Genomic DNA, 16,114 nt, shown 5'->3' on the forward strand with positions numbered 1-16,114 from the left:
TCAGTCCCCTAGACTTAGAACTACTTAAACCTAACTACCCTAAGGACATCACACACATCTAGCCCGAGGCAGGATTCGAACCTGCGACCGTAGCAGCAGGGCAGTTCCGGACTTAAGCGCCTAGAACCGCTCGGCCTCAGCGACCGGCGACAGGTTTAAGAAACGCAAACCTACGTCTGTTGAATTTGTAGATTTAGAGAAAGCTTTTGACAGTACAACGCTGAATTGACGCCAGCTCTTTAAAATTCTCGTCGTAGTGGGAATTAAATACAGAGATCGAAAGGTTACTTACAACTCATACAGAAACGAAGCAGCATTAGTAAATCGAAGGACTTGAAAGAGAAACAGCATGTAACACCCCCTTATCCTCCCAAATACGTATCTCCGTTCTGAGGTGACCGCAGCAAGACGATTTATACACTGAAGAGCCAAAGAAACTGGTATCTCTGCCTAAATCGTGTAGGGCACACGCGAGCACGCTTAAGTGCCGCAACACGGACTCAAATAATGTCTGAAGTAGTAATGGAGGGAATTCATACCATGAATCCTGCAGGGCTGTCCATAAATCCGTACGAATACGAGGGGGTGGAGATCTCTTCCGAACAGCACGTTGCAAGGCATCCCAGATACGCTCAATAATATTCATGTCTGGGGAGTTTGGTGGCCAACGGAAGTGTTTAAACTCAGAACAGTGTTCCTGGAGCAGCTCTGTAGCGTTAATGGACGTGTGGGGTGTCGCATTATCCTGCTGGAATTGCCCAAGTCCTTCGGAATACACAATGGGTATGAATGGAGGCAGGTGATCAGACGGGATGCTTACGACTGTGTCATCTGTCAGGGTCGTATCTAGATGTATCAGGGGTCCCATATCACTCGAACTGCACACGCACCACATCATTACAGAGCCTCCACCAGCTTGAACAGTCCCCTGCTAAAATGCAGGGTCCATGGAACCATGAGATTGTCCCCATACCTGTGAACGTCCATCCGCTCGATAGAATTTGAAACGAGACTAGTCCAACCAGGCAACATGTTTCCAATCAATAACAGTCGAATGTCGGTGTTGACGGGCCCAGGCTAGGCGTTAAGCTTTGTGTCGTGCAGTCATCAAGGGTATAGGAGTGGGCCTTCGATGATTTTTCGTGGAATGGTTTGCACACTGACACTTTCTGATGACCCAGAATTGAAATCTGCAGAAATTTGCGGAAGAGTAGCGCTTCCGTCAGGCTGAACGATTCTCTTCAGTCGTCGTTCGTCCCGTTCTTGCAGGATCTTTTTCCGGCCGCAGCGAAGTCAGACATTTGATGTTTTACCGATTCCTGATATTCAGGGCAGACTCGTGAAATAGTCGTACGGGGAAGTCCGCACTTCATCTTTACCTCGAAGATGCTGTGTCCCACCTCTCGTGCGTGGACTATAATACCACATTCAAACTCTCTTTAATCTTGATAACCTGCCATTGCAACAGCAGTAATCGATTTAACAATTGCGCCAGACACTTGTTGGTAATATTTCGTTAACAGGACATCCACAACTGAACATCGTGGGATCATATAACAATCCGCATAAGTTGTAAATAGTTTTATTATTTCAATAACAACCGGCTTCAGATGAACAAGAACCATGAGGCACGTGGCTGCCGCACAGTGGACAATAAGCCGCGTGCAGGTGGCAGTCGCTCGTGAAGCCGAGATCACAAGAAAAAAAGACCTTAACCTCAGACCTTTTCGACCTACTTTCGTATACGAGTTATCGGATACAGACTGGAATGCGCGCGTTTTAGCATGCTGTGCTTTGTTAACTAAATTTCTAAATGTAATCGATCGTGTCAATTTTATATTTTCAGATGAAAATAGTTCATATGCTAGAATTATTGTCGGGTGGTACACCGTGTGGTGCGTTGCGGAGTCTCTATGTAGATACAGATGTGTGAAAGAGATCTATGCCATCCTTTTCAAAGGAACCATTCAGTAATTTGCTATAAACGATTTAGGGAAACTAGAACTACGTTCGAGCTCGAAGTAATGACTAGATGTTAGCAATTGCTGAAACAAATGTCGCAGACTAATTTATCTGCGATGTTTTACAGAATAAATTTACTTCCACTAAAACTCGTTCAAGTACTTCAACTACAAGGGGCGGTTCACTACTTTAGATAATAGTTTTGTGCGGTCAGGTCAATTCTAATGGCTGAATTGTTGCTTCGTCGCCAAATGTCATACTGACTGTAAGGTCCAGAGCTCCGTAGCTGCTAACGCACGACATAGTTCTGTCTTTAGCTGTAAAGGTGGACTGCTACCGACGTTAGCAAACCAGCGCGGCTTGCTGGAATTCGAAGTACGTGCTTTTCTATGTTTTTGCGAGATTTGCTCCCTCTCTCTCACTCACTCTCTCTCTCTCTCTCTCTCTCTTTCTCTCTCTTTCTCTGTCTCCCCTCCCCCAGTCCCGCCAGAAAGTTTTTGTTGCCACAAGGTATTTCCTTTGCGCTCCGTGACTGGCGATAATTCCACAGTACTCTCATTCGTCGGAGAAAGATGCTGCTCTATCTTCTGAACGCTTAACTGGGAAACAGGTCAACATCATTACGACAGGAAACAAGCCTTTTCAGTAACGCAACCGCAGCTGAGTTAACTTGTGTTGTGCCTTACGTGAAATGCAGAACGTCCCCAGTTCGTTTTATGTTCAGGTTTCAACGCGTGTACCGCTTTCGACAATTTTAAAATGCAATGAGTCATTGTAGCTGCACCGTATTTATTTATTATTCGTACATTCTGATGTTCTGTCAATGCGCGGAGAGTAGAGAAAGACGCATAATATACCAGGCTCGTGAAGGGGAGTGGAAGGGATAGAGGGTTGCTTTTGCGTCTTCTTGTATGGTTTAAGGAAGCTCAACGACGAGGCCAAATAGCAATAGTAAAATGATGTAGCTTTGGAACACTTTTCTAAGGAAAAACACAAAAATCATCTTTACTTTTAATAAAAATTAACAAGGAAGAACCAATGTTAGGATAGACGGCTTAGCTTTTGGAGACAACATGGCGATTTTATACCAGAACATTTAAACAGCATAAAAATAAATATCAAATTCTCAGAGAAATAGCAGAAAGAGTAGGTCTCCAAATATAAACTGACGAAACAAAGTATATGTCGCGCAACAACCTGACACACAAAATTCGAAAAGCTTAAATACGGAAAAATTGAGACCATTTCTCAGTTCAAATATTTCGGTTAAATCCTTCAGGAGATTGGCCGGGGAGGGATTAGCTACGAAATTCGTTGCCACATAAAGCAAACAGACGCACAAAAGATATCTATAACAAAAAAATTTACGCAGAACTGAGACGCTGAGCACAGTCATCAAACAACAACGTCTTTATGGGGATGCAACATTCATTTTAAACAGGAAAGAGGACACTAAAGAAATCTAAACAGAGAGAACGAAAAGACATTAGAAAAAGTTTAGGTCCAAGCTATACTGAAGATAGAACGTGGAGACTGACTTGAAAAGAATAGCGACATATAAGCATATTATAATAGTGAAGCAAACCTGACAAACTGGTGAGGTTGTGGAATTCTACGATTAACGCAGTAAAGCTATAACTGAAACAATAACATGAATCGGTGCACTTAAGCGAAGACATGAGAGAAACAGGCACTACACAACGTGAAATAACAAACAGAACAGTTTGTAGGCAGGAAATGACGACTGGACACTTGGCCTGGCAGGAAAACACCAGAAGACCAGATCGGCTTGGTCTGACGAGCGAAAAAGAGCCAATTGTGAGATAACGAAAGTAACATGGGGACTAACGAAAGCCAAAACAAAACTCTGGAACTGCCACTTGTGGTCGATAGTGTGGACCATTAGGACACAAGCAAGAGTAATAATAGCAGTAATGAAAACTAACAAACACCATAGCAAATGACAACGGACTCTCATCCGTCACTCGTTTTTATTGCCGTTTCTGTTGAAGTACATTGAATTTCTGACCAATGGACAGAAAGTTTAGTGCTTGTGGAAAGGATACCGCGTACAAGACTCTTATATGACCTTTCCTTGGGAAAGCTTGAGCGTTTGGTAGCTTCACTGGGATGTATTAAATGATGAAATCTAAGCAATACAGAGCCTTAATGCTCCATTTGTAAGTAGCCCATTGCCAGTACCAGGGTATTCAGAGGTCTTAAACGGAATTTTTTAGGGGAGGGAATGTTCGTGAAATGCACCTGCAACATGAAAGCGAGATTCAATGGCTCAGAGTACTATGGGGCTTAACATCTGAGGTCATCAGACCCCTAGAACTTACAACTACTTAAACCTTACTAACCTAAAGACAACACATACATCCATGCCCGAGGCAGGATTCGAACCTGCGACCTAAGCAGTAGCGCGGTTCCGGACTGAAGCGCCTAGAACCGCTGGGCCACCGGGGCTGGCTGAAAGATAGAGATTATCAAATTAAACTACTGCCTTCATCACACGATGGTCATTTGAAAAATTCTTCACACCGTAAAATTATGGTTCAAAAAGGTTTTTGTCATAGGACGACTTTACAGGCTTCAGTTTAATCTCCATTCTTCTCAGTAACAGTGGCCCGTCATTTCGGCAGGTCTTGTATTCTCGTTAGGAGGCCATCTTTGTTGATCTGTCTGGTTATTTGGCCACTGTCTTCAGAAGCATCCTAAGTGGTGCGAAAACGTTTCCCTTGGAGTGATTCCTTGGGCTCATGTCTGGACTGTAGGGTAGATCGGGAAAGAATTTCCCATCCAAAATCTCCAAAACTCTGTAGGGGTCAGGCAGTATGCGGTCACGTGCTGTCATGCAGAATGAGCACAACAGCTACTTAAGTGTCGGACCTTCTTTGGCGAATGTTTGGCCGCAAATCATTTCGCAGAAAGTCGATGTTGTATCGCTCTGTTGTAGTGGTTCCCTAGAGCACTGTTGCTATTACTTCATTCTTGTCATAAGCCATAAAGTCATAAGTTTGACTTTGGACTATTGGCGACGGAACTCTTCTTTTTATTTTTTTTTTATAGGGAGAGTTAAATTTTTGCACTGGGAGAACTGTGATTTCACTTCTGGCTCGAAATCTCCAATCCATTGTTCAACTACAGCAATAATCCTCTGTAAAAACTGATCTTCCTCTGTCTCGTACCGATGAAGTAATTTCTGTATTCTCCTGCGGTATGTTCTTCATCAGATAACGAGAAATCCATTATGCAGCGACTTTTCTTTTTTGTAGTTTCTCCGTTACGATTCTGAACAGACAGCTATGTTTACTTCATTTGCAGTATCTTCACATATTTTGCGTCAATATTCTTACAAAATGTTGTCAGTAGCGAACCTTTAGTCTGTAGCAGTTACCAAGTTGATCGTGACACTAAGCTTCGCAACTAGAGCGTTGTGAATTTTATTTCTGATATATAAGACCATGTGATCTCCGTTTCACACTCAAAACACAAATTATCATGGCACTGAGACAGTCGGAAGTTTGGTTCACAACCTACGCTTAGCGCGAGGAAATCGTTCCACTGCTGACAGATGCGCATGCGCTCGGGCCAGGAAGTTTGAAATGAGCCTCGTGTGTCCACGTAAGGATCATAACGGCAAAGTAGGAGATAAGGTCACTTGCCGGCCGAATACACACACACATTTCCAGCGCTCCGTTCGCAGTTACAAGTAGCTTTCTGAAGTACTGTAGATAGAGGTGTGTGCGGGTAAGAGAAGTGAGATCCGCATTCACAAATACATTCGCGGGTACTAAAATACTGCAATCCGCTTTAAACGTTCAGGCTACAGGATCGCCCGTAGCCTAAATTTTCGTCTGCTCCAGTCGTACCTCTTAAATTACATTCCACTGTTTAACAATGTCATTCCCACATTCTAATACAACATAGCCCATCATTCTTCATACGCTCCCAAATTACAACTTCATGTCGTAATCAACGAATCGGATTTGTGAATTTTTCTGTGGAGTAGGTCCGCTGCAGTGGGAACTCAAAACATTGTTGCAAGTTGTCACACATTGCTTACTCTTTAACGTTAGTTATATTGTTTGCTTATCGAACTTAACGTTAATTCACGGCAATGTCAAATCTTGTTAATGTGCTAGACTTGCCAGTGCAATAAGCCTTGCATTGTGTACTTTCCAATACACTGATGCGCCAAAGAAACTGGTGTAGGCATGCACGGATACTGAGATACGTAAAAAGGCAGAACAGGGCGCTGCGGTCGGCAACGTCTATATAAGACAATAAGTGTGCGGCGCAGTTGTTGGATCGGTTACTGCTGCTACAATGGCAGAAGGAACTTTGATACTTTTATACTTAAAATTGTTTTTGACCTACGTGGTACACAAACTGGAATTAGATCGTTAAGCGAAGAGTCCAGACGATGGCGTACCCTAGAAGAGCGTTCAGACGGCTGTGTGTCAGCTTTGGATAACTGCATAAGTGAGATCTGTTTGCAAACGAAACAGGAATGACTCGGACAAAAGGCGGCGGTGTCCTAGAAACAGACCTATTAACAGTAATTTATCCACGATAGATCGAGTGTGGCTGTGGATTGAATTACTTCAAGAAATACAACTACCAGACCCCTTTTGTACTCTTTAAGTCGACAACAGGGTGAATTCTGCGCTGCATCACTGCCGTATATCAATGAAGTTGATTTTGTGTGGGTATTGTATATAAGTGCGAAACAAGACAGTAAAAGTTACGGAGAAAGTGTACATAAATAAGACTAACATCTCGAGAAACGTGGTAGCTACAGAAATTATTGTTCAAAAGTGTTAGTGATTGTGAAGAAAAATCTACATATGAGACATATGCCATATTCCGAATGGTTTTCGAGATAGAACACATTTAATATCACTTTTGTACGTTTTTCTGGAATAACTCTCAAACCGCACCCTCCAACGAAAACTGCACTAAAATTCCTACAGAAAAGGCCCTATTCATCTTTTCTCTAGGACCCAAGAGAACGTGACAATACCGAAAATTTCGAGCGACGCGCATGCGCTGTAGCTTCGATAGTTTTTGCAGTCCACTTTGAGGTACAGTCAGGTCCATAAGAAAATGTACACTTTAATAAATATATGTTTACATATAAATACCTGCTTTGCTAATTCGACAATTACCTAATAGTTAATCCGATCGCCGCCATTATCTGTTATATCTTGGGAACATAACCCTCTCTTCGGTTAATCATCCACCTCTAAATATCGTTTGACCCATTTCGCAACGAATGTCTTTGACTTTCTAAGAATTTTAGCAGAAGCTCCATATGAAAGCTTTAGTCTCTTTGGATGACTTACAAGGAACATTGTCTTCAACTCTCACACTGCTTGTGCAAAAGCGTATTGATCACAGATTCGAGACAACTACCAGAGATGTCGCTGCGGACGTTAGATTTACAATTATGTCGTTCGCTTTCTTGTGGAACTGACTGTAGTTTCCCGACTTGATGGACAACAAGCGTGCTGTATCAAATTATTCGTCTCAACTTTCTCTACACCACTGTGGTAGGTTGTAAACAATTACAATGTTTGAATAATACAGAAAATAAATAAAAATGTACATTAAATGTGTTCTATCTCGGAAACCATTCGTAATAGAGCAAATGTACGTATGAAGTTTTTTGTTCAGAATCACTAATACTATCACTACTCAAAAGAATATACTTTTCCTACTGTACACAGTCCTCAAAGTGTGATACTATGTCAGATTCCCTGACTACTTTTGCGACACTGACGGCGCTCTAGCCAGTTTCAAAATAGACAGTGCCTTCTTCTCAATTAACCTTCCTACCACAATGCGGTATCGGATCCGACGCGTCTTGCTTGTTTCGTTTGCACCGGAAATAACGCTAGTGCGTGCTGCGTGTGTAAACACAATGAACATGATTTATAAGCGAAAAAACAGTTTTTTTTTGCCAAGTGTCGTGCAAGACATGACCTTGCGACATGTGGCCTGCTATTCCATCCTATGGCAGGAACGTTAAAACTGCACAGAAACTTATCACACTGCACACAAATCTTGCTCTTGTACAGATCCAGAGACGATGAAGAATGTGCATTTAATTTCCGGTAAGACATAAGCGATCGAACTCGGCACTGTAAAAAGTACGGACTTGGAGCTCAACGCAGACGATGAGTACATCTCGGATGCCTGCCGGAGTGGCCGAGCGGTTCTAGGCGCTGCAGTCTGGAAACGCACGACCGCTACGGTCGCAGGTTCGAATCCTGCCTCGGGCATGGATGTATGTGATGTCCTTAGGTTAGTTAGTTTTAAGTAGTTCTAAGTTCTAGGGGACTGATGACCTCAGATGTTAAGTCCCATAGTGCTCAGAGCCATTTGAACCATTTGAACATCTCGGACACCACTCATGATGCATGTGAGTGCAGGCTTTCTCGGTGAATTTCATACATGAAGTCTTCACGGGTTGTCAGCCGAGTAGCGTCGTCGTCTCGTAGCAACGTTTCGATGGAATGCGTCTCCATCAATTCGCCTGAAGATGGTGGAGACGCATTCCATCGAAACGTTGCTACGAGACGAAGACGCTACCCATGAAGACTGCATATATACCACTGATGATGCCACTAATAAAATTACATAAGCAGAGCGTTTTGACTTAGAATGAATACAAATGTCTTTTGGCACAGATACACACAAGTGGATACACATACATGATAATCAAGCCCACAGAAACATATATGGAAATTGATTTAGGCACGACAGTCTCGAAACGTCGTATGGTGGTTACGCTTGATATCCGTGTGCACAAATAAACAGATACAGTGGGTGTATGGCACAAGAATAACTTCATTTTAAGAAATAAGCAGACCACAGATGTCAAAATCCTGGAAATGAGTCTCGGATATGAGAAGCACAACAGAAGTATGTACCCACGAATGCTTCATCAGGAGACACACAATCGGAAATTCTTTTGTACGTGTAGCTCTTGCTCTGGAAGGCAGTCAGTTTCTCCTAATTTCCTGACAAATATTTTTGATTATTTTAGTCAGTTTTGGCGGTAATATATCCATCTTCCTCCGATAAATCTTGAGCGCCTTCATTCGTATCATGCTGGCAAAGAGCTACAGTGTAGCGAATGTCGAGTGTTACTGAGGAAAACAGTGACTTTCACAACGAATTTCTGTAGTACGGAGCACTGGATCCAGAATAAGTCGTACAGCCGAGCCAGAGCCGAACGAAACGTGTGTAGGCTGCTGTCCTGCTCCTGAGATCCTGTTGCACTCCAATGACTAAAGCGTTCGGCCCTACCTGCGCGTGTGTGTGTCGGTGAGCGGCGAGGAGTGGGCTGCGGGCCGCCGGGTCGGCGTCCACGCTGGTGCCGGTCTGGCTGGAACACGATGCTGATGTTGCCATTCCGGTCGCCGGGCCGCACTGAATGGCGAGCCAGCGGTGGCTGCCGAGACCGGCTGGCTGCTACGTCATTGGCCGCACGGGACAAAGAGGGGCGCCAGCCTGGAGAACTTCGACGGGTCAAGGGCGACCGTGACCTCGCCGCATTTTCGCGTGCTACGATCTACAGTTTCGTAGGGAGCTTCGTACCTTGGCGCAGCCGATTTCTCTCATGTGGATAGCACAAGCTGTGTCCCATCGATCTTGACAACCATAAATAACTTTTTTGTCCAGAAGCAAAATAAAAAAAAGTATTGAACGAATTTAATTTGTATTACTAATATCTGCAGCCATTTTCCCTCAGCTGCTATAACAAAAGAAAGCGGATTCTCACACTACAGGAAGAATATTTCACACAGAAGGCGTCACATTTCGGCACTTACGTGTAGGAGCATCCGCACTCGGTAGTTGCGGACACACACGTTGGTTCACCATGAGGAAACTTACGTGACAGAATTCTATGTCCAACTACATGAAAAGTGAAACGATTGGACTATAGTTTAAGGCTGAAAGTTCTTTCTACTTTTATGAATGTCACTGATTCCCTATAGATGATGACCAGGTCTCATACAGTCTGAATCTAACAGGTAAGGGAAACGGACATTTGAGAATCACGCGAAAGAACATTAAATGTCACGTTGTCTGCTAGTCTTTACAAAAGTTAAAATTACAAATTCTTACTAACAGTCGCAATAGCAGCTCATTAACAACCGTCTGAGCAGTTCTGAAGTATCTTACAAGCAAGTGAAGTATTAAATAATCTTCCGACAATATACAGTGGCAATAACTATACATATACTCAAGAGTTTTACTCGCATTCTAAATTATACTGCTCACTACCTGCAGATGAGTTCACAAACTATTGCTTATGCAATATTCTATTGTAATTTAACGGTTCCAGAGGCTGATGTAAATGAACCCGAATACAAACCGTAATGCATGCTTTTCTCTAACGGAACCGTGGTGCCGAAGGAATAACAAACGTAAACCAATGGCGTGATCGATGCAATGCTAAGATTTGTGAAAGCAAAGCTGAGACTCAACGCATACTGACCGAAATAAGTCAAAGCCAAAAGTGAACGTTTACTAACGTGTACTCAAAGTAGACTTCACTCAAATGGCGCCAGCTTCGGCCTTTAAGACTCGCGCTAGAATATTGAGCAAATTGGTTATTCAGTGATGGTTTGATACTCCCTTCATTCCTAATTGGTAGCTGAAACTATAATCAAATTTGGTTTAACGAATATTGGATACGAGCAGTAGCTATTAGAATGTACAGAACCAAATTTGTATACGCACTGCGACGCACTGGATTACACATAGAATGATGCAATGTAGTTACTGAAAATTACTTAATTCTTTATTAGTGAAGGTTGTCACATAATATTGGCGTCACTGGATGCAGAAACTTCAGATTAACGGAAGTATGTGGCCAGGTCCTGGAATGCTACAGTACTTTGGTCATAATCTGTTTCGAAAGTTTGGGCTAGTTGAAATATTTAATTAACAACACCTGATAAACTAATTAAGTTTGGGAAACATAATTAGATAACTGATATCAGTGGAAATAACTCTTTGTAGTGAATGCGGTCTTTTCATTAGATTTAACGCATTAGCTCATAATGTTTTTATGGACAGCTGTCTGTATGAACCGTTATAACTGCTATAACTTTTGAACTACTGTATTTCTACTGAAATTAATTATTGCAACAAACTCAGATCAGTAAATAGCTTGACCTGACTAATAAGGTTTTGAAGGGAATATTTTGTGTAACATGTGCTCACATACATACATACTTGTACATTAATACTTGTTCCATAGATCATGAACACAACATTTCGTAATGATGTGGAAGGTGTTACTTTAACATAAGTTTTCTTTACACAAAATAATTAATTAATATTTTTAACTATATTAGTACTAACATTAAAGTGTGAATAAGAGTAATAGCAAATATATATATATATATATATATATATATATATATATATATATATATATATATATATACATGTGTGTGTGCTTTAACTTACAAATTATGTTTTTGTAGATAAAGTAGGGTGGTGTGGCCCAATCTTGCTTTGTCACAAAGGCTGTAAATAAATATGAAAATATGCTCAATAGCCAAAACAGCAATAACGGAAAAAGAACAACAACAATAATATTCGAATCTATTCACAGTCTACCATAAAAGTAGCAACAAACAAAAATTTCACACACACACACACACACACACACACAAACAGCGCCACATCGTCCACCCTCCCTCCAACCCTGGTCCCAACCTCAACAAACCGCTCTAATCTCAGCCTCTACAGCTCCCGTGCTCCTTCAATCAGCCTTAAAGCATGTGAACAATAACTTGTGCAAAGTACTGCAGTATAGATTATATGCAGTGAAATGTTTAAATGTGACCTATCAATTTGAAGAAACCTGTACTATGTCCGCCCAATACAAACAGAGGAACAAATGGATATATGAAAAGGACATTTCCATATCTGCCATTGTTTTCACTCAGACTGTTATAGGTTTGTGGTGTGTTTATTCCTTTAAGTAGAATCATTCCTGTGCCCTGCATTACTTTTGTTGCTTATTTGTGCATGTGGACATGAAGTGTCGCCAACAAAAGAAGTTTCGAGGCTCTCTTGATTAAACGAATTTCCATACATTGTATTGTGTGCTTGCTTATCACGTATGTTTATAAGCAGTTAGTTCTAAATTACAATAAACACAAATATAGATTACAAAAAAATTTATAAATCGATAATTTAATTGCGCTGCCAAGAGTTACTAGAGATCTCATATCAAAATATGTGTAATTAAATAATTTTGTTTATATTACAAACCACTTAAGATGCTTAACATAAATAGACGAAACATACTTGGTGCACACAAATAAAAACATTCAGTTGCAAAGACAGAGTTTCTTCCTTGCATACATGATAAAACATAACTGAAAGTAGAGATTTTTGATACACTGCTGTTATGGTCACTGAAGAAAAAATGTAGTCACTTGATATTAAACAACTCAGCTGCATTAACGCGTTTCGAGTAAACTCACCTTCACAATATCTGTAAAATTTTATTGAAGGCATGAGTAACACAGCTTTCTTTTAAAGTAATTACCAAATAATAAAACTGAGTTCAGTAACTGAACTTTATGGACACGTTTAGAGCAAACTCATCTTCAGAATATCTATAGAAATGTTTCAGAAGGTATGAGGAACACAGCATTTTTTTAAGTAATTACCAAATAATAAAAAAATGTTCAAATGTGTGTGAGATCTTATGGGACTTAACTGCTAAGGTCATCAGTCCCTAAGCTTACACGCTACTTAACCTAAATTATCCTAAGGACAAACACACACACACCCATGCCCGAGGGAGGACTCGAACCTCCGCCGGGACCAGCCGACCAAATAATAAAATTGACAAAAAATGAACATACCAAAGGAGGTAGGATGCTTCACTCACATGGTGCGATGTCATGTACAGGTAGCAACACCAGAGTACAACTGATTGAGAAAATATGAGGTTACGTACAAAGTTACAAACGTAGCCAACAGGTGAGGTGAATAGCAGCATAAGCTAGCGCTCAATGCGTTCGACAACCCAAATTAAATTTGTATCCAGCGACCATAGCAGCAATGTATAAGGTATCCCCGTATGCATAAAATGGTCACATGCCTCTTACGTCACTATATGTCACACCTCAAAAAAAGAATTGAATGGTGTTGAGCTCCCAGGGGCACATTAACGAGGATTATTATCTATCATGTGACTTTTTTCCTCACAAAGATATGAATAGCTGAACGTCTCTTTAAGTAACATCCTGTATTTTTTAATCGATAATCCACTTCTTCTTCTCGAGAACTGTTCAGGCAGGGGTGACAGTGCACCATTCGCGCGAACACAACGTTACTAAAACCTTAACTCAAAACTGACTTTGATTTTCCTGTTCTAGGACACAATAGTCTTAGCTTGAATATCTACATGATGTACACCAGCTAAGAGGATGTAGAAATGCTACTCATTCATGGAGAATCCAAGTTACCCGAAGAGTAGCCACAACCGCTGTGGGCTCCCCTGTTTATTATTTCGCCTACCTTCAACCCCAATGAAAGAAAAGTAATTATGATGCAGTTTTTAATCAATCTACTGTCCCCAATACACCGACGTGACAAAAGTCAAGGGACAGCGATACGCACACATACAAATGGCTATGGTATCGCGTGCACTGCGTTGACAAAGCCATCATTTGTACTCAGGTCATTCATGTGAAAAGGTTTCGAGCGTGATTATGGCCGCACGGCGAGAATTAACAAGCTTTGAACGCGGAATGGTTGTTGAAGCCAGACGAATGGGACATTCCATTTCGGAAATCGCTAGGGAATTCAAAATTCCGAGATCCACAGTGTCAAGAGTGTGCCGAGATTACCAAATTTCAGCCATTACCTCTCACCACAGACAACGCAGTGGCCGACGGCCTTCACTTAACGACAGAGAGCAGCGGCGTTTGCGTAGAGTTCTCAGTGCTAACGGACAAGCAACACTGCGTGGAATAACCGCAGAAATCGATATTGGACGTACGACGAATGTATCCATTAGGATATTACGGCGAAATTTGTCGTTAATGGGCTACGACAGCAAAGGATTGGTGCTAGTGCCTTTGCTAACAGCACAACATCGCCTGCTTATTCGTTCGTGGTCATATCGGTTGGACCCTAGACGACTGGAGAAAATTTACGTGGTTAGATAAGTTCCGATCGAGAGGTGAGGTCGTGCGCAAAATCCTGCACCAGCAATACTTTCAAAATTATGGACGGCTATACAGGCAGCATGGCTCAACATTTCTGCAGGGCTCTTCGAGCGACTTGTTGAGTCCATGCCACGTCAAGTTCGTGCACTACAGCAGGCAAAAGAAGATCCGATTCGATATTAGGAGGTATCACGTGACTTTTGTCGCCTCAGTGCATATCTCTTAAACGTTTTATTGTAATTATTGTTTTACTAAAAAGACGGTTAACTTAGTGACTTGTGACATTTTCCTTGTGTTCCCATTTTGTTTCTGTCACTAGGTCTTGAGGTGAGTATGTGGGCTGCCGAATAAAATACAGGATGCTATTTAAAAAGGACGCTCTGCTGTTCATATCTTCGTAGGTAATGTTAATGAACAGGGTTATTGTTCTTTAGAGTAGATGCTGGGAATGACCCCAGTTGACGTCGAAGCAGCACTGTCTACGGTTCGTGAAACTGTGAGCCACCTAGCACATCTCCCTTGGGGATGGTAGCAGAAGTGGTTGCAGTGTACTGCTGAGGCTCTTCCAGTGTGTGGGGATTATTTGAGCACACCCGGCCCTTCAACTTATCTTACTCCATATTCTGTCTGATGCAATCGAATGGTCTCTTTGTTGCTTAGATTACTTCACGAAGTGCCATAAACACGTTGCGCACCAATTTTTATATGGTCGCCCTGAATTGTGTTGACTGTGCAGCACCATGTTTCATTGTTCTTGATTATTCACTCCAGGAAGCGCTCAACGATAACGCATTTAAAAGTCTGGTTTTATGCGTTTTTTGCAATTACTAGCAGTTTTTCGTGTTCTTTCTGTCGTAAAGTTAGAGTCTCATATCCTGACACCGTCACTAGCACAATTACTTAGTGACAGAGGCACGTTCTGAAATTTATAGGGTTAAGTGTTGTACTTTCACAGAGTGCGAGCAGCTGTAAATGGCCACTTCAGTGATTGCTATGTGCGGTTTATACCATTTAATCCATATTGAATAAAAAGGCTCTCAGTTGTTTCAAACATTTGCCTATTGTGAATATGACGCAATTTATGATCATGGAAACGTCTGTTTGATCTGTTCACTAATCGGTAGATATTGTGTTTTTTTTCTCGTTCAAATGCAGATCAGTTTGCGGAAATTGTTAAATGCTGTACTTCAGGAATCAGAAACGGCACATCTTTGCATAGAAAAAGACGAAGGTAGACTAGGACAGAGCCTAAACTGATGCCACGTTTCTTGACTTTTGAAAAATCCGTTGTTAACTTACGCATTGCTCCCTAGTACACAAAACAAGTTCTTATGGAAAATGTGACCAAATAAACTCTGGGACTCAGCCAACGGTAGTTCCTCAGTAACATCTGCATCAAATGAAACAATTTTATAATTGAAATATTATAATTGAATTAAGATACGTATCATCGTATTATGTAGTGTGAAGACGTTCCAGTACAACTTTCAAGAAGTTTTTACAGTTTCGCAAAAGCTTACGTGTCCGATGTTACCCGATATTTCCTGATCTCATTACGAATCATACTTATATTAAGCGACAGTTATGAGTAAGACTTTTGAATCCATAGTGAAGGAAACTCTACGAGATGTCCTTGAATCACAAACGTTAATGGAAAAAAATGTGTGTACGTGTCAATGCAAGAGTTGTGTGAGTAAAGCAGCACACTAATGTACTCGCAAAAGTATCCTTTCAGCTGTACATGCAAATATCTTTAAAATAATTCTTAAATTGACATAAAAACTGTGGTGGCTCAAGAATAATTTCGTAACGTTGGACAGAAATGATCGAAAAATATTATAAGAGTATGGTATGGGCGTAAGCAGCACTTTTAATTGAAACACAGTGTTCGATATGCAACATTGTGTATTAATAAAAAAAAGTGAGGGGAG

General features: G+C 41.4%; 1 protein-coding gene across 2 annotated transcripts in view; it reads right to left on the minus strand.

Annotated features, from left to right (window-relative positions):
• The window catches only part of LOC124776583 (solute carrier family 23 member 1), a 219,389-nt gene extending 209,995 nt beyond the window's left edge, over window positions 1–9,394 (minus strand). For both annotated transcript variants that reach the window (XM_047251634.1, XM_047251635.1), the window contains exon 1: window positions 9,283–9,394. In XM_047251634.1, the coding sequence (XP_047107590.1) occupies window positions 9,283–9,387 (105 nt within the window). In that variant the 5' untranslated portion in view covers window positions 9,388–9,394. The remainder of the gene's footprint in view (window positions 1–9,282) is intronic.
• Window positions 9,395–16,114: the final 6,720 nt, after the last annotated feature.

Source organism: Schistocerca piceifrons, chromosome 2 (genome assembly GCF_021461385.2).
Source record: "Schistocerca piceifrons isolate TAMUIC-IGC-003096 chromosome 2, iqSchPice1.1, whole genome shotgun sequence".
Classification (NCBI taxonomy): Eukaryota; Metazoa; Arthropoda; class Insecta; order Orthoptera; family Acrididae; genus Schistocerca; species Schistocerca piceifrons.